Here is a 25,043-nt window from a genome sequence, read left to right as displayed (position 1 = left end):
CTCTACTAATAAAACATCTATTGGTAACTTGTTGCTTTGTGCAAAACACTCTGTTAGGCACTTGGTATGAGAGAAAATATGCTAATTCATGTTTCTTGCCTTCAAAAAGCTTATAGTTCAGTTAGAAAAATAGGATATGTAACCTAGTTGGAAAGGAAGTGGCTATAATTATACAATTAGAAAATAAATACCATATCAGTAGTAAAAACAAGGTGTATTGGCAAAGTAAATCCCATTTCATTGGTATGGTTAGGAAAGACTTCATGGAGGGGGAGCCATTTAAACTGGGCCTTAATGGATGATGAAATTTCACTAGAGGGCATATTAGGAATAAAGGCCTCCCAAGTAAATGTGAGGATGGATGTGTTTGGGGATCAACAAATAAGAGAGGACTACGTGCTAAATCTGGAAACAGGTTGGGACCAACAGGAGGTTGACTTTGAATGCCAGCTGGGGACTTAAGATATTGGGTTGGCTAAAAAGTTTGTTAGTTTTTTTGTACGATGGCTCTAGTAGTGCTTAGTTGTTTTTATTTCATCTGAAACAATTTTGTTAGATTGTATTGTGACAGTTGTCATATCAATGTACATTAAAAAAATCAAAATTGGTTTTTGTGCAGCCATTTTAATATTGAAGATGGAAGCGGATACACAGCATTTTTGATATCTTAAGGTTTATTATTTCAAGAAAGGTAAAAACATAACTGAAGCAAAAAAAAGATTTGTGCAGTGCATGGAGTAAGTGCTGTGACTGACTAAATGTGTCAGAAGTGGTTTGTGAAGTTTCTTGGTACTATAGACAGTTTGGCCAAATAATTCTTTGCCGTGGGGCTGTCTTATGCATTGGAAGGTGTTTAGCAGCACCCCTTGTCTCTACTCACTAGAAGCCAATAGCAGGAGATAGCCAACATACTCAAAATATCCAAATCAATAAAGTTACCGGTGAAATTGAAAAATGTGTCTTTTACAGAAAAAACTAAATGGACTCTTTGGTCCAGGGGTCCCCAACCTTGGCACCGTGGACTGGTACTGGTCTGGGCCTGCTGGAAACCAGGCCACACAGCAGGAGGTGAGCTTAAATGTAATGCACTTGAATCATACTGAAAGCTCCCGCTCCACCCTCTGCCCCATTGTGAAAAAATTGTCTTCATAAAACCGGCCCCTAGTGCCAAAAAGGTTGGGGACTACTGTTTTGACCAACCCCGTATGTTTATTTGTTCCTTTAGTCATCCATTACTGAGTGCTTCTATATACCAGCTACTGTGCTGGGTTCACAAAAATGAAGATATAGCTCCTACTTTCCGGGGGCTAATAGTCATATAGAGGAAGACAGACATGGAAACAAATAATTTAAGAATAGTGTAAGTGTGTGTTACGACATGGGGGCACAAAAGAGGGAATGATTAACTCTGCTTGAAATCATTAAAGAAGATGCTTGAATTAGTTTTTGAGGATATGTTTGAATTCAGTATGTAGTCCCTTAGGTAGGGAAGAGTGGTTTAGCAAAGTGAGAAGAATTGCAAAGTCTTGAAGGCATTAAACAACATGGACTGTTCTGGGAACTATAAAAATTTATGTATAACTGGAGTATAGATTAAACTTAAGGGACAGCAGTGAGTGATAAGATTGAAGAGGGTTTTTTTTTTAACAACATGCTAAGAAGCTTGGGCTTCTACCATGTTCAGATCTATGTTCCAGAATGATCAAAGCTCTGATAGAAGTGTTGAAGTTATTTTTCAAGGGATCGGGTTGGGGAGAGGAGGATTACTGCGGTAGTCTAAGATAAATATGATGAGGAGCCGAGCAAGAATAAAGGTGGTAAGTGTGGAGAAAAGTGAGCAGCTATAAAAATATTTAAAAGCAGTGCTTCCACTTACTTTTTTTGACCTTTTCATTCCTCTTTCTAATTCATTCACACATTCACCAAGCATTTATTTATTTATTTATATAATTTTTTAATTCTCTTCCAAGGATATGTTTTTCTTGATTTTAAATAGAGAGAGAAAGGGGGAAGGAAGGGGAGGGAGAAACATTGATGTGAAAGAGAAATGTGGATTAGTTGCCTCCTGTACATGCCCTGATGTGAGATGGAACCTGCACCCTAGGTGTGTACCCAGCCTGGAAATCGAACTTGCAACCTTTTGGTGCATGGGACGATGCTCCAGCCAACTGAGCCATCCCACCAGGGCTCATCAAACATTTATTGTGTAACTTGTATTGTTTATTCTTCAAATATTTGTGACTTAAGTATACAGACATTTTTCAAGGTCCCAGTAATTCAGCAATAAACAAGACATCCTAGGTCTTTGCTCTTGTGAAGTTATTTTCTAATGGGTGAATCCAGATAACAAATAAGTAACAAACAAGATAATCCAAATGATGATATGTGCTCTGAGGAAATTAGGGTAATGTAGAGAATGAGGTGCTACTTTAAATGGTAGTTATGGGAAGCCTCTTGGGAGATGATATTTGAACCAAGACCTGAATAATGAAGACTTAGCAATTTGAAAATTTAGGAGCAGACATGTGTCAGGTGGAGGGAGAAGCAAGTTCAAGTTAGTGCGAATGAGCTAAGCATGTGTTAGGACCAAAAAGAAGGTCAATGTGACTATTATAGTAGAAAGGGAATAAATAATAGTACCATATGAGGTCAGGGAGTTTGGCAGAGTCAGATCTGTAAGGACTTATAGATGCTGCTAAACATACTAATTTTATTGCCAGTCCAATGAAAAAAATTTGGATGGTTTTAAAAATGGAAGTTAAGTGAGCTGATTTACATTTTTAAAAAGATCTTTCTGGCTGCTGTCAGGAGATTGGATTGTGGGGGAGGGGTGTTCAAAGAGAGCAATTAGGAAGCTCTCGAAGTAGTCCAGATGAGAAATAGTGTTGGAGTGAGAGGGTGGGTATGGAGGAGGAGGCCTTGGAGAAAGTGGATGAATTTAGATTGTTACAAAGTAGAGCCTACAGGACCTGCTTGCAGAATTGGATTTGGGATGTAAGGGAAAGAAAATAATTGAGCTTGACTTCCAAGGTTTTTGGGGTTTGTTTTGCTCTGACTTGATAATTGGCAACACCATGGTTAATAGTATCTTGTGCTGAAACAGGAATGACCAGTGAAGAAATTTGAAGGGTTAAGGAAGGAAATGTAAAACATTCTATTTGGACACATTAAGTGTGAAATGCTGCTGTTTAAACATCTAAGTGGTGGTGTTAATTAGATAAGTGAATATACGGACTTAGTTTAGACATTGGTCTGGGACTCTGAAGATCTGGCTTTTTATTTTTGTTCTGTCACGCAGATGTTAACTTGAGGCAAGTCAGTACAGCACTTGGAGCACAATGTTCTCAGCTTTAAATATTAATAAAGTTACTTGTTATGCCAGGCTCATGTATATGGGGGAGAATTCTGTTCATCTACCCATTCATCAATATACTTTGAACAAGGCTGTATTTTAGCTGTGAAGGATAATGAAGACATAGGCTCTGTCCTCAGGTTGCTCATAGTCTAGTGGAAGAGTTAGTCAGATAAACAGATGTAACAACTGCTGTAATAGAGAGAAACACAGAAACCTCTGGGAGCACAGAAAATGGTGGGCAAGGGGTCAGGAAAGGCTCCCCAGAAGTGGTACTTTAGCTGGAGTGAAAGATGACTAGAAAGTAACCAACCAAAGAAGAAAGGGAAGGGTCCTCTAGACAAGAGCAACATGTGCAAGGTGGGAGGTGACAGGGAGAGAATGGCACTGCCAGAGAACTGTGTGCAGTTTAGTGTTACTAGAGCATCAGAGTAGAAGGTGGGGACTAATCAGAAAGTAGAGACTGCAAAGGGAGACAGGTGCAAGATCATATAAAGCCTTATATGCTGTGCTCGGGAGTCTGGATTTTTATTTGTGATGGATGATTAGCTATGGAAGAGCTTTAAGCACTTAGCTGAGTGACAAGGATCAAGTTTGCATTTTAGAAAGATTACTCTGGGGACAGAAATGGAGAAGATTAAAGAGGCAGGGAAGACTTGCCTTAATCCAGTTAAGTAGGGCTTCCAGATTTATCTAATTCCAAAGTACATACACTTTCTGGTGTATTATACACAGTACAGAAGAGCATATGTTAAGTGACAGAGAAGTGGGGGGACAGGAAAGTAAAACTGGAAAGGCAGTCAAGTCAACCTGTGGCCTGGTGTGGTCACAAGAGCTCAGTTTCAATGCTCTTGTGGAGGGCATTGTGTAGCCTGCTGAGGAGCTCTGACTTGCTCTTACGTGTGAGAGAAACATCAATGGGTTGCCTTTCGCAGGCTCCAACTGGGAACCTGGTCCTCAACCCAGGCATGTGCCATGACCGGGAATGAGCCAGTCACCTTTCCATTCGCTGGCTGGTGCTCAATCCACTGAGCCACACCAGCCAGGGCTTGAACTGTATCTTAGAGTGAATAGAAGTGAACTAGACAGTGGAGGTGAGGAAAGAATTCTAGAGAGAGAAGACAGTGGCAGCCTTCAGTAGAAGCATTGAGGGATAAAAAGGAACATGTTAGAATGGTAGGTGGTTCAGAGTGGCTGGAGTATAAGCCATGTTTTGGTGGAGAGGGTGAGATGAGTAGCTAGTTGAACCAGTTTATAAAGTACCTTGTGTGTCATGCAAAGGAGTTTGGACTTTAAGCTGAAGGCAATAGAAAGTTATCAGAATTTGTCGAAGTAACAGTCAGATGTGTGTCTCATAAAAATCACTGTGGCTGCTCCCATGTTATGGATCTGTTCTGGCAAGATCAGAGAGTCATCTTGAAAGTCTCTGAAATGATCTAGGAGAAAGCAAGGATAAAGTCTGTACTAAGGAGGAGTGGCAATGAAAAACTCAGGGGAGATTTTATAGGTAGATGTGATCAGCACATAAATAGTTCAAACTGTAAAGGCTTTGGGAGTTCATGGAACAGATAGTTCTAGAAGAGTTTCTGGAGGAGGTGACATCTGGGTTGGGTCTTTAAGAGTGGGAAGAAAAATATAGAGTGTATGGGAAGCTGGACTGCATATAGGAAAGAATGAGAGAGGAGGGCCAGGTGGAGGGGAAGTCAGTCTGAAGAGTAACAAACTTGGTAGGATAGGAATTGAAGAACCAAAGAAGGAAATGTTAGGTGCCCCCAATTTGATAATTGTTGAATGGGAGAGAGGTCATTAAACTATTTCTTCTACTTTTGTATGTAGTTGAAAAGTTTCATTTAAAAAGCTTTTCAGCTCAGCTAGCTTGGAGGATGTGCTTTCTTTTGATGGTAGGAGGGTTGGGTGTGGAGGGCAGACAGCAGCCACAGCAGTTATTAACAGCCAGCATCTACTTTCACTTCGCTGCCTAGAGTGTGCTGTCTATGTTAGGCCTTACAGTTTGGCTGAGCATGATCCCCAGGTGATTTATGAAGTCTGAAAAGTGAGGTAGTTTCACTTTGATTTATTGGTCTTGAATTCTTGGCAAGGCTAAGAAGTTGGAGGAAAAATGCGAGTGAGAGGAGAATGGGGAGCCACAAATATGGGTAGGCTGTGAACCTTTGGACTTTACTTCTTAATCTAATCACCCAACAGACTACAGTATCTGTGCCCACAAGATAGTGGCGACCAGCTTGGTATGTATTCATGCCAGGTTTAGGAGCTAGCTAATGTCTCCCTTCTCTGTGCTTACACAGCATTTTGGTCATATGTCAGTGGTTATCCTTATCATATTATATTATGTTTAATGGTCTGTCCCACCCACCCCAGCCTGTGAATACCTCAAGGGCAAAGGTTGGGCTTAATCATCTTTAATATTTTGTGAAAGAATGAAGTCTCTAGCTGCATAGGCGATCAGTCTTTAAGTTTTGGAGGAATCCATTGAGACTTCTGAAATGCCAGGTTGCCTTGGTGGATTGGGTTCCAGAGTTTAGGTCCCTTTGTGGTTAACAGGTACTTGGAGCCAGAGCCTGAGGCCATCCCCTGAGTGATGGATATTCCTGATGTGTGCATATGGTAGTCACTTGGTACATTTTCATTGATTTAATTTGGTCACATCCTGTTATATCACACCTCATCATACTGAAGGCATTTTACTTTTACTTCTATGGTAACTAAGGAAACTGTGGGAGTTTGGAAAGCCAAGTGTTACAGCTGACTCCAAAGCTTTGGAGTTAGACAGATTTGATGTGAATTACTGTAACATTTTAGCTTTAAGGGACTTTGAAAACCACCTAAGCCAACCTCACCCATTTTATATGTGGGGAAACAGGCATAGAGAGAAGCGCTCTGTTCTTTGAAATAAAACAAATATCAGTAATAGCTATGCCAGATTAAGACCTACAGCTGTTTCTCCTCACTGAGAAAGGTAATTATTGTCCTGAAATCATTTCTTGGGGTGAAAATGGGAATGAGATAAAACCCAAGTAATTAAGACATACCACACATGGGCTGATGTTCACTGTTTGTCCTGCCCAGCATGTTCTGTTGTTGGAAACCTTTTGGCGAAACCAAGTGTCTACATGTAGCAACAGAACAGCCTTATATTTTACTCTTTCTTCTCATACTCAGCTTTATTTTTCTTTATAACATTGCTACTGGAAATTATTTAATGTATATAAATATATGCTTATTTACATATGTGTTTTTTACATTAGAATTCAAGTTTAAATTTTATAAGGAAAGAGACTTTGTTTTATGCCAGTCTTGTGATTGAATGAATGAATGAACAAGCAGATATTTATTGGCTGCCGTCAAGATTCCAGGCACATGCTTCCCATAATTTTGGCATTTGTAGGTCAGTCACATGTCTGTTCTTCGTTTGGGTTTGATCATTTATGAATGTATCTAGACCCTTCTTGAACACAGAATATACATTATTGTCAAATGATTGCCTAATGCCTTTATAGTGCTTATATGAGTAGGTTGGGGCTACCATTTTTTGTGTGTGTGGATTTAGGCAGTATTGAGATTTAGTGTGAATTTAAACCATATGCTGTTTGATCACATAGTCCCAGTAGAGAAGAGAATCTCAGAAGCCACAGAGCAAAGTGACTTGGCAGCTTGGGGAGAGAGACCCAGGGCTAACTTATTCGTTAGGTACAGTAGGCATAGTGCCCAGAGATCCACAAAAATGTCTTAATTTCTTTTAATCAGGAAAAATAGGTAGATGTAATCCAGCCTGGTTTACACATATTGATATCAGTACAGTCATAAAATATATTTTTGGATGGAGGAAACAGCCCACAAAAGCAAAAAGTCTCATGAAAGTCATAATGTGGCCTTAGAAGGACCTTGTGACTAACTAATCATTAGCTTGACCATTTGAGGCCCTATGTCCTGACTGATTTTTCCTGTAAGGTCTGTGACCCTCTCCCCACCACCACTCCTGCCTCTGTCCCCAATAACCATAATCTTTAATGTGTCATTTCTTGCCTTTATATCTCATTTATGCCTTCCATAAAATGGAAATGATTGTGCTCCCTGGGCTGAGTTAAATGCATGCTTTTAAAACAGCCTAATTATTTTATTTTTTTAGAATGAGAATACCTTAAGTCAGAATTGAGTAAATACATAAATGAACAAAGAGCTTCAGGGGCTTGCCTGCTTCATTGATTGATTGTATTACATACAGTTCTTCAGCTAATCTTTTAATTTTGTCTTTTCTGAGGGTCTGTCACTAAAATTTATAGAGCCGTGTGGGCATTCAAGAAAATGATGTGGGAAACAAGGGTAATGTACCATCTTAGAGTTGAGAGTCAGTTATGAAAAATCAGGTACGCATGGGGAATGAATAGTCTTTTCAACAAATGATGCTGAGACAAGTAGATAAGCATATGCAAAAGAATGAAGTTGGACCATACCATATGCAAAAATTAATTCAAAATGGATCAATGGCCTAAATGTAATAACAAAGCTATAACACTCTTAGAAGAAAACGTACTCATAAATCATGACCAGATCAGGCAATGGTTTCATAGATATGATACTAGAAGCACAAGCAATATAAAAAAATGGTAGACTTAATCAAAATGAAAAACTTCTGTGTTGTGAAGGATACCACCAAGAAAGTGAAAAGACAACTCACAGAATGGAAGAAAATATTTCCAAGTCATATCAGATAAGGGAATGAAGAACTCTTAAAATTCAACAATAAAAATATAAGAGGAAAGGTTCTGTATGACATGCAAGAAGCTTGGAAGTCTCCACTTTGTCCTAATAAGTAAAAGGCTAAATAAACTGCAAATCAACAATTCTTTTTAGGTCTGTAAGAAAAGTGAGGTCACAGGACAAACTGCTGCTGCCCTGGTCATTGGAGAAACCAATAGGCAAATACAGAGAATCAGAATTTAAAGGAGCAGAAACCTCTGTGGGAACCAGTGCTGGAGTAGGGAAACGTGGACTATGATTGACGAATTGCCAGAGGCTCAGTGTGAACAATACTGAGAGCTGAAAACTCCCATGAGACTCAGTCATTGAGGACCCAGTAACAATTTTGTGGGTTTTACCTCCTGGATATCTATCAAGTTTTTATACTGAGTATTAGAAAAATTCCCTCGTGTTTCTGACATGAAGAAAAGGAACCATTTAAAATTACTACAGGGCATTCTGTTATTCTTAATAAGGTCAGCTATCAGGAGAAACTATTTAACCATAGCCTCACCTGCTGGGGTTTTATCAGATATCAGAGCCTAACTCACCTAGGGGAAGGGAAATACACAACTTTAGCCAGCTCTAGCCTTTCATGTGAGAGAAGGGAAATACTGACTCCAGGTCACTCAAGCCATCATGTCTCATCTAAGAGGGTGGCTGAGGGACTGAGAAGCACTTAATGAAGTTGACACCAACTCACTAAAAGACTGAAACCCAATCATTAGGCTATAGAGTACTTACCCTCCTCCCACATCTTACCATCACATTACTGAAGGCCTGTTTTATAGCAATTCCTTTTACCTGGTATATCATGCTCAGCTATCAGGAAAAATTATAACTACAAAAAACCAATAAACACAGTTTGATGAGACAGACCAAGCATCAGAATTAGACTCATTTTTGTCAGAAAAAAATAAATTGGACTTCATTAAAATAAAAATCTTTTTTGTGTTGCAAAGGCATACCATAAGAAAGTGAAGAGACAGCCCACAGAATGACAGAAAATATTTGCAAGTCATATCAGATAAGGGAATAAAGAACTTTTATAACTCAACAATAAAAATATAAGTAATTCAGTAAAAAAGTGCACAAAAGTGTTCTGATATAACATGTAAGAAGTTTGGCAGTCTCTACCTTTGGAATTACTGGACTGGGAATTTAAAACAACTATGATTAATATGTTAAGGGTTCTAGTGGATAAAGTAGACAGCATGCAAGAACAAATGGGCAATGTAGCAGAGATGAAAATTCTAAGAAATAACCACAATTTTGAAGCATTAGAGATTGAAAACTCTGTAACAAATAAAGAATGCCCTGGTAGGATTCTCAGTAGACTGGACACAGCTGAAGAAAAGAATCTCTGAGTTTGAGGATATCTCAATAGAATCCTATAAAAGTGAAAAAGAGAAAAAGGACTAGAGAAAAACAGAACAGGATATCCAAGAACTGTGAGACAACTACAAAATTTGTATGTTGTTTTTGGGGTGTCCCTCAAATTTATATCCTGATCCCCAATGTGGTGATAGTAGGAGGTGGGTATTAGAACACACAGACTCAGGGAAAGGTCCCTGGACTGAAAATGTATCTGTTCTGGCCTGGGTCCTATTCATGGTTCAGACATTGGCCACACCTCAAAACTCTGTCCTCCATAGTGGGGCCTTTGGGAGGTGATTAGGTCATGAAGGTAGTGCCCTCGTAATTGGGATTTGTGCCCTTATTAAAGTGGCTTCACAGAGCTCCCTAGCCCCTTCCACCATGTGAGAACACATCAAAAAGTTGGCTGTCTATGAAACAGCAAGCTCTCATTAGATGCAAAATTTACTGGCACCATGATCCTAGACTTACCACCCTCCAGAAATGTGAGAAATATTTGTTGTTAATAAGTCACATAGTCTATGGTATTTTTGTTACAGCAGCCTGAATAGACTAAGACATACACATCATGGGAATACCAGAAGAAACAGAAGAAATATTAGAAATGACTGAGAATTTCCCCTAATTATTGTCAGACACCAAACCACAGATCTAGGAAGCTCAGAAAACACCAAGCAGGATAAATGCTAAACAAAACAACAACAAAAACCATAACTATACTTAAGCATGATCATTTTTCAAACTACAGGAAATCAAAAATTTAAAAAATGTTGAAAGAAGCCAGAGGAAAAAATACCTGACCTAAGAGGAGTAAAGATAAGAATTACATCTAACTTCTCAGAAACTATAAGCAAAAAGAGTGAAATGAAATGTTTAAAGTGTTGAAAGGAAACCCCCCACTATCCTAGAAATCTGTACCCTGTGAAATTATCCTTGAAAAGATAGAGAAATAAAAGCAAACAAAAACTGGGGCAATTTGATGCCAGTAGACCTGCCTTGCAAGAAATGTTAAAAAGATGTTCTTTAGAAAGAAGGAAAGTGATACAGGTAAGAAACTCAGATCTACATAAAGAAAGGAAGAGTATTGGAAAAGAAATAATTGACATATTTTACTTATTCTTTTTTATGAGTGATTGTAAATTTTATTGTATTTCAGATTTCCACATATTGATTGCTAATATATAGAAGTATAGTTTTTTGTATGTTTATGTTTTATTCCCACATCTTGCTGAACTGTTATTAGTTCTAGGATTTTTTTTTTTGTATATTCTTTGAGATTTTCTGTGGAAACCATCATGTCATCTACAGATAGGGGCAGTTTTCTTTCTTTCCAATCTGTATGCCTTTTATCTCCTTTTATTGCCTTATTATGCTGGCTAGAAACTTCAGTATGATGTTGAATAGTAGTTGTGAGAGAGGATATCCTGGCATTGTTTTGGATATTACTGGGAAAACATTCAATCTTTACCATTAAATATAATCTAAGCTATAGAATTTCTGTAGATGCTCTTTTATTTTACTTACTTTTAATTTATGTAACATATAGCATTTTTTTTCCAAAATAATACCAACACTGTATTCAGCTATGTATACTTACATAGTGTGTGTATGTGTATGCATATGGGTAAGTGAAATGAATGACAGTGATGATACAAGGCATGAGAGGACAGAATCAGGATTACTTTGATATTATAAGGTACTCACACTGCCCATGAAGTGATATGGTATTATTTGAAAGTGAACTTGATTAGTTGTAAATGTACACAGCAAACTCTAGGGCAACTACTAAAAGAAGTAAAATTAGCAGTATAACTGATAAACTAAGAAAAGAGAGAAAATACAATCATGTAAATTTCTCATTTATACCCACAAAAGGCAGAAAAAGATTGGAAGACAAAAATAGGAACAAGAACAAGGGCAACAAATAGAATACAGTAATAAATATAGTAGATATTAATCCAACTATATCAATAATCATTTTGAACATCGATAGTCTAAATGCACCAATTAAAAGACAGATTGTCAGAGTGGATAAAAAAACAAGACCCAACTATGTTGTCTATAACAAACCCATTTGAAATAAAAGGACACATACAGATTAAAAGTAAATGAATGAAGAAAGATATGCCATGCTAACATTAACCAAAGAAGGAGCAGGAGTAGCTATATTTATTTCAGACAAAGCAAACTTCAGAGCAAGGAAAGTTATTAGGGTCAAGAGGGGCATTTTGTAGTGATAAAGAAGTCAGTTCTCCAAGAAGACATAACAATCCTTAATGGGTACAGTGGGTACCTTGGTACTTATGGTTAACTCGTTCTGGACCTTGTGACAGGTATGGAAACCAACAAATATTGAGCAAGTGATGAGTGATGAAACATTTTCTCTTGCAGGGCAGCATTGTGACCCACACAAATTCTAGCAAGTGTAATGGGTCCTAAGTGCCTAGTGCTCGTCAAAATGCAACAGGTACAGGGTTTAAACTAATTACTAAAATTCTGTGGCACACCAAAAATATATTTTTTTGATGACCTGACAAAAAATAGATAAATTCGATTCACTCACATCAGATGGCTGTTGTGTTGGCTATTGTCATTTTTTTTTTTTAAATTTCACAATCTAAGGGAAAAGAGGTCAGTGCCCCTGATTGCATGTTTTAAAAATTCTTGTGACACACCAGTTGAAAATTGCTGTGATAAAGGATTATTGTCCAAAATATACAAAGAACTCTTAAAACTTAATAATAAGAAAAGAGCCTAATTAAATAGTGGCTAAAGATCTTAACACAGGTGACCAAAGAAGATATGCAGATGTCAAAAAGTACATGATAAGATGCTCCATATCATAAACAACAATAAGATAACCACCACACATCTATTCAGATGGTCAAAACCCAGAACACTGACCGCACCAAATGCTGGTAAGGATTTGTTGTTCCACTTATTTATGCATTCATTGGTTGATTCTTGTATGCGCCCTGACCAGGGACCAAACCTGCAACCATGGCACATCAAGATGATGCTCTTACCAACTGAGCTACCTGGCCAGGGTGTTAAGTGCATGTTTTAAGTGAAAGCCAGTGTGAAAAGGCTACATGCTTTTTGATTTCAACTATTTGACATTCTGGAAAAGGCAAAATTATGGAGACAGTAAAAAGACCAGAGTTAATAGGGATTAGGAAAGATGGAGGGATAAAATAAGCAGAGCACAAATCATTTTTAGGGCAGTGAAACTACTTGACATGATGTTCTAATGATGAGTACGTGCCATTATACATTTGGCCAAATCCATAGAACGTACAATATCAATAGTGAACTCTAAGGTAAACTTTGGACTTTGGGGGATAATGATGTAGGTGTCCTGTGGGGTCCTGTGGCTCAGTCTCCCTGGTCACTTGAGCGGGGTGCTCTGGGGGTGTCCCTTGTGTGGATTGTCTGTGCCTTCCTGTTGTAGTTGAGTCTTGATTGCTGTTCGAATGTCAGTGGGTAAGATGGACTCTCAGCGCTGACTGGCTGAGGGATGGCCATGACTGCTGAGGATGTGTTGTGCAGGGGACTGACTTCATGGAGCTGGATTTGCTTGTGGAGCTATGGTATCTGGTGAGTCCACCCTTTAGTTATGTCCTTTGTGGAGCTGATTGGGTTGTGCCCTAATGTGGTCTGAAGCTGGCCACCAAGTATGTTGGTTCTGGGGCCTTTGGGAGGGCCTCTGATATGGGCCAAGGTCAGCTGCTCCCTGTGCTGGGCTTGAAGGCACCTGGGAGAGGCTAGGGTATGAACCAAGGTGAGCTGTTGCTGGTACCAGGTTTGTGACCACTTAACAAGAGGTATGGGACTCTTTGAACCAATCTGTTGTTTTTGTGGGCTTTGTGGACCTTTGAGAGATTTTAGGAAAATCTTTAGTGCTAGCTGAGGAAGGCTGCTTATATGGACTAGTTGTTGAAAGAGGTTCCAGCCTGGTGAGTGAGTTGGTTGGGCCTGGGATCTCAGGGAATTACCAGGGTGTGGTGAATCGTGTTGGCCAATTTAATGGGTTGTTCCAACTTTGTGCCTTCGTGTGCCTGTTGCCTAGGTAGGGAGAGGGTTCAACAAAGGAACAGTGGTGTCTTCTAGCACTTTCGTCTGGGAAAGACTGCCCTGACTGCTGCCCTTCCAGCCCTGTCCTTGAAGCTAGTCAGTTCAGCTTCTCCCCTATGTCCCTGGTGCTTTCTGAGCTGCTGCCCTAGCTCTGGAACCAGAGTGAGTGATTTTGAGTGAGTAGTCTGCATGGTTCCTTTAAGACCTGAAATGCCTGGTTTTCTAGCAGTTCCCCCCAACCCCTGACTTCTGTCACCCCTGTCCCCTGCCATTTCCGCTTGTTTCCACAGCCAAATATTATGGGCACTTCTTTTCCCAGCAGTGGAGTCCTCAGCTGGGGAGTCTAGTGTGAGTCTGGGACCCCTCACTCAGGGGGGACCTTGGTAGCCAAAGGATACTCCCATTTCTTATCTGCCACACCATGCATGTGGGACCTGCTTGTTGCATGTCTCCACCTTTCCTACCAGTCTTGACATGGCTTCTTCATATTCTAAGTTGTAGGAGTTGTGTTCAGATGGTTCTCAATGATGTCTGTTCTGTAATTGGTTGCAATTTTGATGTGGTTGTGGAAGGAGGTGAGTACAACATTCACTTATTTTGCCATCTTTTTTTTTTTTTAAGATTTTATTTTACAGAGAGAGGAGGGGAGTGAGAAAGGGAGAGAAACATTGATGTGAGAGAGACATAGGTTGGTTGCTTCTCGTACACATGCCGACTAGGACCAGATCTGCAACCCAGGCATGTACCCTGACCGAGAATTGGACCGGTGACCTTTCACTTTGCAAGATGGCACCCAACCAGCTGAGTTACACCAGTCAGGGCCTACTTTGCCGTCCTGACTGGAAGCCCTCCCGTTCTGGATTCATCTTTTTTTAAATGCTCACTTGATATGTTTTTATTGATTTTAGAGAGAGGTGGGGTTGGGGAAGAGGTGTGCCTTGATGTGAGAGAGCAACATTGATTGGTTGCCTCCTGCATGTACCCCTACCAGGGTTCAAACTTGCAACCTAGGTATGTGCCCTGACTAGGAATTGAACTTGCAGCATCTTTGGTACATGGGACAACACTCCAACCAACTGAGCCATCCGGCCAAGATCCCCTCTGGATTCTTAATTGCCACACTGTAGGTGTGGAACCTGCCCAGATTGTGTCTCTGCCCTTTCTTCCATTCTGAATGTGTGAGGTAGTCTGTGAAGTAGGAAAAGGGAGGAGGATGATTGACTTCATTACCCATTGTCTTTGTGAAGTATCGGGATACTGTTCCTCCCTCCCTCCCATCTTTCCTTCTTGCCTTCCTTCCTTTTTACTTAGCTGGGATATGCAGAAACTAGAAAGCCCTAGCTAGTGTTGGTCATTTTCACTACACACACATAAGTTATGCCTGGTAAATATGTGCTAGTTTGACTAGTTAGTGGAGTGGAGTTCCGCCCATTGTACTTCAAACATTCCACTTCAGGTATTTTTCTGAGGTTATAAGAACAGTGGGAATGGGTCTTGAACATCATAAGTACTAAAGGAATATTTGCTGATTGATTCATTTGAATAATCCTTGTCTGAAGCCTTATCTCCTTTCTCTACATCAAGGAACATTTTCAGCTCAGTTCAATATAAGGATGTATTGCATGACTTAATGTACTGAGACTTGGGTATGCTTTTGTATGGATACAAAATATTTGAGTCCCAAACTCAAAAAGAGTTTAGTATTATTCTAGAGCAGTGGTTTTCAACTGGGGGCAATTTTTGTTTCCCAGAGGACATTTGACAATATCTGTAGACATTTTGGTTGTTGATTTTGTTTGGAAGCTACTGGCATCTAGTGAGTAGAGGCTAGGGATGCTGCTAAACATCCTCCCTACCCCCAAACAGAGAATTACCCAGCCCAACATATCAATAGTGCTGAGGTTGAGAAACTCGGATCTGAAAGGACAAGGCTGACAAATAGAATCAGAACTTTGAGGTTGGAAGGCCATACTGCTGGTTAAAAGCAGAGCCGTTACTAAAGCTTAGCTCACCCTAGTATAATGTATCATGGGGGCCATTTAGAGTCAAATGGCATTATATGACAGAATATTTTATTTAGCTTCACTCCTATTAATCTGGATTTATACTTTTTGGTATAGCCATACTCAACTGTTTGTATGTTTTGTAACTTCATATTCATGTTAGCCCCTTTCCTGAAACATATGTCTCTCATTTCCTTATCTGGATAACATTTCACATCTCCTCCAGGAAGTTTTCACTCATCTGTCACATCTCAGGTTGGATTAGAAGCCGCCTCTTCATTCTTCCAAAGGTAGTCTTCAGCATCTAATAAAAAAATTTTCTGTTTTTATGTCTACCTTTCTCACTAGGCTGTGAGAATTAGATTCATTCTTGGGAATTAGGTTCATTCTTTTCTCTTCATTGCCTAGCATAGACATGCAAAAGAGTGTTAGTCATAGACATGAGCCAAAGTAACTGGTTGGTTCTAGAAGGGAGAGATCACTGGGGATTAGAGTACTGGGAAGCCTTCAGAGAGACTGTGACACTTGGTGCTTCCTATAATTCCTTCAAGATACTGATGAATGTGTGAGCGCCTTATTTTGGGCAGGGACAGTTCTAAGACAGTAATAGATTTTTCTGGTTGTGTTTTTCTACAGGTTGATATGTCACACCTCTCCCCAGAGGAGCAATGGAGGTAAGTGAAGAACAGTGTGGGCCCCCAGGCTGGGAACCGTACCGTAGGTTAATCCAACTAATAGAGTTGTATATCAACCCTTTTTTGCTTCCTTGTCTATGGGAGGCAGTGACTCATGACCAGTAGGATAAGTTTTTTGGGACTTTTTTCCAGTACCTGAGTCACTTCTGGGTAGCTCCCTCAGTCCTGAGAAGTAAATACATAATTGTACCAAACCATCTACCTGGGTTTGAATACTAGTTCTACCATTTTGTAGCTATATGTGGGCAAGTTACTTAATTTCTCACTGCCTTAGTTTTTTTCATTTGTAAAATGAGGCTCAAAACAGTGCCTATACCTAATAAAGTTGTTGTGAAGATTAATATATGTGAAATTCTTTGAATAGTGCCTGGCATGTAGTAAGCTTCCAGTAAATGTTACCTGCTTTGATGATGATTATCATTATTAACATCATCGTCATCATCATCGTTATCCACAAAACAGGGCAGAGGGCCCTGACTGAGAAAATGGGAGATGTGCTTCTGATCTCAACTTGCTGGTAACTTGCTGTGTAACCAGAGTGGGTCAACAGATATCTCATTGTCATGATTTCTAATTAGTAAAGGAGTTTCAGTGTGCTTGCCCCACAAACTTCACAAGATGGCTGCCCAATGAGCTGAAATCAACCAAATAAAATGTAATAATGAGAAAAAAATCCTTAAGATGAAAACTATTGATTGTAAAAATATAGAATGGCAAAGATATGAACTCATGTGACAAACTCAATGAGATTTTAGATGACTTTAAGATTAATATGCACCAGTTGTATACCTAAGCTACTAAAATAATTCACATAATTTGGAAGATAGTCATAGGTTTCTATTTATGCCATCTATCTGCCTTAAGGGAGGGACAAAGCCATTGGTCTCCACTACGCTGAGGCCACAGTGGATGTTGTAAATGCTACATTATATGAAGATCTTTAGCTAGATGACCTTTAGAAAAAGGCAGCCAGGATTAATGGTCTTCACATTGTGTTATATGAATACTGTTTAAAAGTTCTAGAACTTGTAATTGAACAACAATTAAAAAATAAAAGGTCTAACCCTGGCTGGTGTGGCTCAGTGTATTGATTGCCAGCCTGTGAACCAGAGGGCTTCTGGTTCAATTCCCAGTCAGGGCACATGCCTGGGTTGTGGGCCAGGTCCCCAGTAGGGGGAGTGCAAGAGGAAACCACACATTGATATTTCTCTCCTCTTTCTTCTTCCCTTCCCTTCTTTCTATAAATAAACAAATAAAGCTCTAGAACTAAAAGGGCCAGGAAAATAGTATTAGAAACAGTATAAAAAAATTTTTTTAAATAAGATCGTGAGAAATCGTTGAAGTGGTAGCATTGGGAAAGTGGAATGAATATGTCCTTTATTGTTCCAGGTATAGGTTTAGGTCCAAGGCATTGAAGCTTTAGGAAGATAGACTTTTATCTCATTATTAGAAACTTCTTTCATAGTCATGGTATATTGAGAGGTAGAGTACCTCCTGCTTCTTAAAGCATTGGAGTTTTATTCCTTCATAAGCACATATGAGTATCTACAATGTGTTAGAGACTGCTGACACACTTCTAGGTTAGATTGTGTTAAGAGACATATTCTTAAGCCAATAGAAGTATTCAAACAAAGGATATCAAAAATAATTTTTGAATTGAGTGGGAACGTGAAATAGGTGACTTCTCTGGTCTTTGTTCTAGATCCTTTCTTTCATTGTTGTGCACACCCATTCATTTATACTTTGTCTGAGAACAAGAAACTTATTTCTTGTTATCTTTATAACTCCCTACAGTCCTTAGGTTATTAAAGTGTTATTTTTCCTTTAGTTTAGCTCATTCTCACAACACCCCTATAAGGAAGGCAGAAAAGATATGGACTCCTTTTGACAAATGAAGAAGTTCATTTTCTTGGACAAGGCCACAGAAGTATGTCTGAACCTTAAAGTTTCTGACTCTAACCCATTATCTTTTTGTCAGATTTTCCCACCCAGGATAGTGTTTTATGTAAAATGAACCCTTAGCTGCTGTGGCTGGCTGGCTCACTGACATTGGCTGCAGAAAAAAGAAGTGCACAGTGAATACCCTTACACTTACCACCAAGATTCTACAGTTAACTTTTTGCTCTGTTTGCTTTGTCATTTATCTATAATTCATCCCACTGGGTTCTTCTTGCCTTTGAGAATTCCATGAAGTTACCATTTATGCTGTCCTTTTCTTCCCTCCCTAATACCCCTATGCATGAAAATTTTGTATAAAAACTCCTAACTGCAGGCTACATTAGTATTTAGTTGTGTCTGACTTCTTCATTCTTCTCCCTTAGCTGGTTCTTGACCCAGAGTGGTAGAAGTAACCATTCTCTGTTCTTAGAGAAAGCTTTCTGCTTTTATTGGCCAAGAAAATAGCTTGCTGCCAATCCTCAGGACAAGAGAATGCTGGCCTTAGATTAAATAAGAGTTTGTAGTTGTCGTGTGCTTGAGTCCTTGAAGAGGCTATTTACCTGTGAATGTTAATGGTGAAGTTACTCCTGGATTACTGTAAAGTCAAAGCAATCCAAATTTTTCAGGCTGTACCTAGTCTTCAGGATCCCTGTCCTGACAGAAAGGGTAAGACAAAAACGCAAAACTTTAACCCTGGAATTAGCATATCTTTGCAGTGTTACTCCTTTATTGGTATCATAAATACCATTGACTAAGAGTATGAGACTTTATGGCTATAATCTTCTCTTTGGGTTACTATTTCCTTCCAGTGACAGGTTGAAGTAGGTCTGAAATGGGCAATGGCATAGGCTTCTCCTGGGATCTCTTTCCTGTTCCTTTCAAGGAAAAGTGTCAGCTATATCTGCCACTGGGGGCAGGCAGCAGACCACCCACATTTAACCCAATAGCTGAGCTTGGTTATTGGGGTCCACAGAACCCCTATTCTATGCCAAACTGCCTATCCTCTAAGGCATGTGTATCTCTAGCCCCTAATTTACATAGTGCCCTACAGCTGCAAAGCACAAGAATGGTCCGAACTTGGACTGGTAGGTGCTTCCTTGGGAAGCACCACCCCTTTACCACCACACCATCCCTGACCTGGCTAACCCCATCTGTTTGGCTTTTAGGGTCGAGCATGCACGCATGCATGCCAAGCACCGTGGTCACGAAGCCATGCATGCTGAAATGATCCTCATCCTAATTGCTACCTTGGTGGTGGCCCAGCTGCTCCTGGTGCAGTGGAAGCAGAGGCATCCCCGCTCTTACAATGTAAGCTGTTTTCACTCTCTCTTCTTTGTCAGCCAGTAAGCAAGACATCCTTCCTAAGTATTCTAGGATCTTGCCTAAACCAAACCACATGTAGGCAGAGAATGGACAATAATAATGAACTTTATATATGAATGGTGAATAGTGTGTGGTGAATGTGTGTTTAAGGTGCAATTAATTCAGAGGATGAAAACAGGGATAGAACCTGAGACTACTTTTATGGCCAGAGAGGGTAGGCTCTTCCTTTTAAGGGTTATCTTGGGACATATTCATGGAGGAACTATTTATTAGGAACTATTGAAATAGAGGGAGACGTGATCACTTGCCTGGGAAGATGAAGCCTCTAATAAATCTTATAGGTAGGATTTACTTAATTTTTTTGAAAAGGCAGTGATGAAGGATGTGAGTAACAAAAATATATAAAGCATAGAGAGAACATACTTCTAAATGGCAGAAGTAAATCCTTTCTTGTCAGCAATTACTTTAAATGTAAATGACTAAATCCTATTAAAAGGGAGAGATTAACAGATTGGATTAAAAAACCTCAGGATCCATCTATGTACTGTCTATAAGAGATTGACTTTAAATACCAACACACAAAGATTGAAAATAAAAGGATGGAAAAAGATATTCCGTGTATGACAACAAATTGGACATCCTAGAAGAAATGGATATATTCCTAGAAAAATATTATCTTCTGAGTCTGAATCATGAAGAAACAGCAAATGTGAATACACTGATTACTAGTAAGGGGATTGAATCAGTAATTAAAAAACTCTTCCAAAACAACAGTCCAGGACCAGATTGTTTCCCTGGTAAATTCTGCCAAACATTCAAAGAAAATTTTAATAGCTATTCTCAAACTCTTCCAAAAAATTGAAGAAGAGGGAATGCTCCCAAACTCATTTTCGAGGCCAGCATTACCGTGATACCAAAACTAGACAAGAATACTATTAAAGAAAAAAATATATATATTTTTTATATATGTGTATATATATACACATATATATATCACAGGGCCAACATCGTTGACTGATATGGACCCCGGATTGAGGGTTCCACCACATTGTGGATGAGGCACGAGACATTCACACGGACTACCGAGTTCTTTGGAAGAAAAGGGCGAGCATGGCTTTTCTCTCAAGGGGACCAAAAGCCAAGGCCTCTGCCATGACAGGCTTTTATTGGGTTTCTCTGCCCATTACATGATCGTCCTCATTTACCATGCACAGATTCACTTTAGGTGGTTACCTTTTATAGAAAACAAAGGAGCCAGTGCTGCTAATCTCATCACAGAGGAGAGACATTTGCAAATACAAAGGGAAAAGTGGTTGAACTGGTTACACTCATCCTTGGAAGGTTTAGCATGGATTTTAGGAAAGTTACTTTGCAATAAACATTTGGTGCCTCAATTCAGGGTGAGGGAGTTTTATCAAACGCAGGTCTCCCCTAGCTGGCGTAGCTCAGTGGATTGAGTGTGGGCTGTGAACCAAAGTGTCGCAGGTTCGATTCCCAGTCAGGGTACATGCCTGGGTTGCAGGCCATGTCCCCCAGCAACTGCACATTGATGTTTCTGTCTCTCTCTCTCTCTATCTCCCTCCCTTCCCTCTCTAAAAATAAATAAATAAAATCTTAAAAAAAAAAAAAAAAAGCAAGTCTCAAAGAGGCCTAGGTACATTGCAGGCCTGATTCTCCACGGGAGAACCTATCTGTGGGCGTGGGTCCTGCGCATCTCTGCGTGGGAACTGGGCCCATGCCACACAACTGTCTCCTACAGTTGACTAATATATAGATGCAGAAATCTTTAGCAAAATATTAGCAAATCTAATTCAGTAGTACAGTGAAAAGATTATGCATCATGATCAGATAGGATTTATTCCAGAGAAGCAGGAGTGGTCCAGCATCTGCAGATCAATCAGTGTGATATACTATATGAAGAAAATGAAAGATAAAAGTTACCATCTCCATAGATGCAGAAAAAGCTTCTGACAAAATTCAGTATCTGTTTATGATTTAAACTCTCTACAAAGTAGGTATAGAAAGAAAATACCTAGACAAAGTAAAGAGCATGTATGACAAACATTATATCAGCGGTGAAAAGATGAAAACTTTCCCAATCAGGAACAATACAAGTATGCCCATTCTCTCCACTTTTATTCAACATAGTATTGGAAGTCTTAGATATAACAGTTAGGCAAGAAAAAGAAAAGGCATATAAATTGGAAAGGAAGCAGTAATACTGTCATTATTGGCAGATTACATGATACTATATGTAGAAAACCCAAAAGACTACCAAAGAACTGCTAGAAGTATCAAATGTATCCTGCGTTAGCAGGATACAAAATAATGTATAGAAATCTGTGGTGTTTCTATATATTAAAAACAAAGTATCAAAAGAAATTAACAATCCCATGCATAATCGTGTCAAAGAAGATAAGCTACTTAGGAATAAATATAACCAAGATGGTATAAGACCTATACACTGCAAAGTATAAGATACTGATGAAATATATTGGAGAAGGCACAAATAACTGGAAAGATATTCTGTGGTCATGGATTGGAAGAATTAATATTGTTCAAATGTCAATGTTAGGCAAAGCGACCTACAGATTCAGTGCAATCCCTTACAAAATTCCAGTGCCATTTTTTACAGAACTAGAACATACAATTCTAAAATTTATATGAAATTACAAAAGATCCTGAGTAGCTAAAGTAATCTTGAGAAAGAACAATATTGAGAAAAGAACAAAACAAAGAAGAACAAATCACACTCATTTATTTTGAATTTAAATCTATAGAAATCAAAACATTATGGTATTGGCATAAAACAGATCCTCAGATCAATGGAAGAGAATTAAACCCACACATACATGGACAATTAATTTATGACAAAGGAGCCAAGAACATACAATGGGGAAAGGTCACTCACGTCAGTGACTGATGTTGGGAAAATTAGACTGCCACATGAAAAGAGTGAAACTAGGCCACTGTTTTATACCATACACAAAAATTAATTTAAAATGAATTAATATAAAACCTGAAACCATAAAATTCCTAGAAAATAACATAGTCAGTGAACACCTTGATATTGGTCTTAGAAATGTTTTTGTGGATGTGATTTAAAAGGCAAGGGAAGCAGAAACAAAAATAAATAAATGGGATTATGTCAAACTAAAACATTTCTGCATGGCAAAGGAAACCATCAACCAAATGGAAAGGCAGTCCAGTGAATGGGAGAAGATACTTGAAAAACTTATATCTGATAAGGGTTAATATTCAAAATAAGTAAAGAACTTGCACAACTCAATAACATGAAAACAAACAGGCAGTTAAGAAATGGGCAGAGGATCTGATTAGACATTTTCCAAAGAAGACATACAGATGGCCAACGGGCACATGAAAAGATATTCAGCATCACTAATTATTGGGCAAATGCAAATCAAAACCACAATGAGATATCACTTCATACCTGTTACAATGACTGTTATCAAAAAGACAAGAAATAACAAGTGTTGGGAGAGGATATGGAGAAAACGGAAACCTATTACACTGTTAATGGAAATGTAAACTGGATACAGCCACTCTAGAAACAGTAAGCAGATTCCTGAAAAAAAAGAATACAGTTACCCATATGACCCAGCAATTCTACTTCTGGGTATTTATCTGAAGAATACAAAAACACTGATTGGAGAGATATATACATTCCTATGTTTATTGTAGCACTATTTACAATAGCCAAGATATGGAAACAATGTAAGTGTGCGTACATGGATGAGTGGGTCAAGAAGATGTAGTACATATACACACAATGGAATGCTACTTAGTCATAGAAGAGCTGAAATCTTGCCATTTACAACAACATGGATGGACCTTAAGGGTATTGTTCTAAGTGATATAAGTCAGATGGAGAAAGACAAATATTATACTATATAATTTCACTCATGTGGAATCTAAAAACAAATGAATAAGCAAAGGACAACAAAAACAAACCCATACAGAGAACAGATTGGTGGTGACCAAAGAGGAAAGGGTCTGGAGGTGGATGAAATGGTGAAAGGGTCAGTTGTGTGGTGATGGATGGTAACTACATTTTTAGTGTGATCACTTTATAGTGTATACAGATATTGAAGCATAATGTACCCCTGAAACTTATGTAATGTTATGTACCAATTTTATATCAATAAAAAGAAAAAAGAATTTCCCTCACCCCAAATAAATGATATTTCAAGCAAATGATAACAAAAGGAGAGCAGGGTTGGCTCTTAAATATAAGACAAAATAGACTTTAAATGAAAAAAGTTTACAAGAGACATAGGACATTATTTATTAATAAAAGGTTTAATACAGCAAGAAGTTAATAACAATTATAAACATATATGTATCCAACAAAGGAGCCCCAAATATGTGAAGCAAAATTTGAAGAATGTAAGGGAGAAATAGACAGTTCTACAGTAATAATTGGAGACTTCAGTATGCCACTTTGGATTGAACAACAACTTAGAAGGTCAGTAGTAGAGAACTTGAACAACACTATAAATAAATTAGACTTAATATATATATATAGAATGCTCTACTCACAAGAGCGGAATGTATACTCTTCTCAAGTGCACATGGAACATTCTCCAGGACGAACTATGTTAGACCGCAAAACAAGCCTAAATAAATTTTAAAAGTTTGAAACCATAGATTCAAGTACTCTGGGTTAGGACATGGCAGGTAGTGTACTGGATTCTTTTAACAAGTATTATCTTAGACGTTTCTGACCTTTTCAAATATGACAGCCCTTTTTAATAGAAAACTTCTCAAACATCCATATGATGATAGTTGTATTTTGAAAGAATATATAAGCACATAACTAACAGTAACAATAACAACATTTGATGAGTTCTTCCTATACCACTGTTCTAAGCACTTGTAAAGACTCATCTAATCCTCACAATAATCCAATAAGGTAGGTACTATTTTTTCCAATTACTTATTAGGATCTGAGACATAGACAGACTAAGTAACTTGCTCCAGTGATAAAACTTTTATTTGAACCCAGACAATTTTACTCTAGCGCTTTGAGCCTTAGTTCCTAAATGATTCTTTTTCTGTAGTGTATGCTTTTTTAGGCCTCTTGTAATATGGCCACAGGTGCCCAGGGGCCTGTAGTTCACAGGGTGGGAACTGATGCACTATCTTATATAGTTTTCCCAATAGCTCATGAGGTAAGTACAGTGAATAAACTGAGGCCCAGAGAATAGAGGCATGAAGTAGATACTAATATATAGAGTCAGGATTTGAACTCAGGTCATTTGTTTCATGTTTCATAATTTCTACTGTATCATATGTTGCATCTGGAAAAGGTAACAAAGGGTAATTTGGAGCATGGGAGGAAGAGAGGCTAGTCTTAGCCCTTGAGCCAGCACAGGTTTCGAACTGTATTGGCCTGTAGCTAGCTCAAGTGTTTCTGGCATGCAAGAGTAGAGATGTCTCTGCTTTCATGTCACAGTGCATGGAATGACCGCATGGCATGAAGGCTTTTGAAAAATTGGCACC

The 25,043-nt window shown here is 38.8% G+C and overlaps 1 protein-coding gene across 1 annotated transcript in view; it reads left to right on the top strand.

The window, feature by feature from the left end:
* RNF121 (ring finger protein 121) overlaps positions 1-25,043 on the top strand; it is an 81,733-nt gene that overhangs the window by 9,050 nt on the left and 47,640 nt on the right. The window contains exons 2-3 of the mRNA XM_028515681.2: positions 16,201-16,238; positions 19,364-19,505. Of these exons, the coding sequence (XP_028371482.1) occupies positions 16,201-16,238; positions 19,364-19,505 (180 nt within the window). The remainder of the gene's footprint in view (positions 1-16,200; positions 16,239-19,363; positions 19,506-25,043) is intronic.

The sequence above is a fragment of the Phyllostomus discolor genome, chromosome 6 (genome assembly GCF_004126475.2).
Source record: "Phyllostomus discolor isolate MPI-MPIP mPhyDis1 chromosome 6, mPhyDis1.pri.v3, whole genome shotgun sequence".
Taxonomy (NCBI): Eukaryota; Metazoa; Chordata; class Mammalia; order Chiroptera; family Phyllostomidae; genus Phyllostomus; species Phyllostomus discolor.
This window is presented reverse-complemented; position numbering and strand designations above follow the sequence as displayed.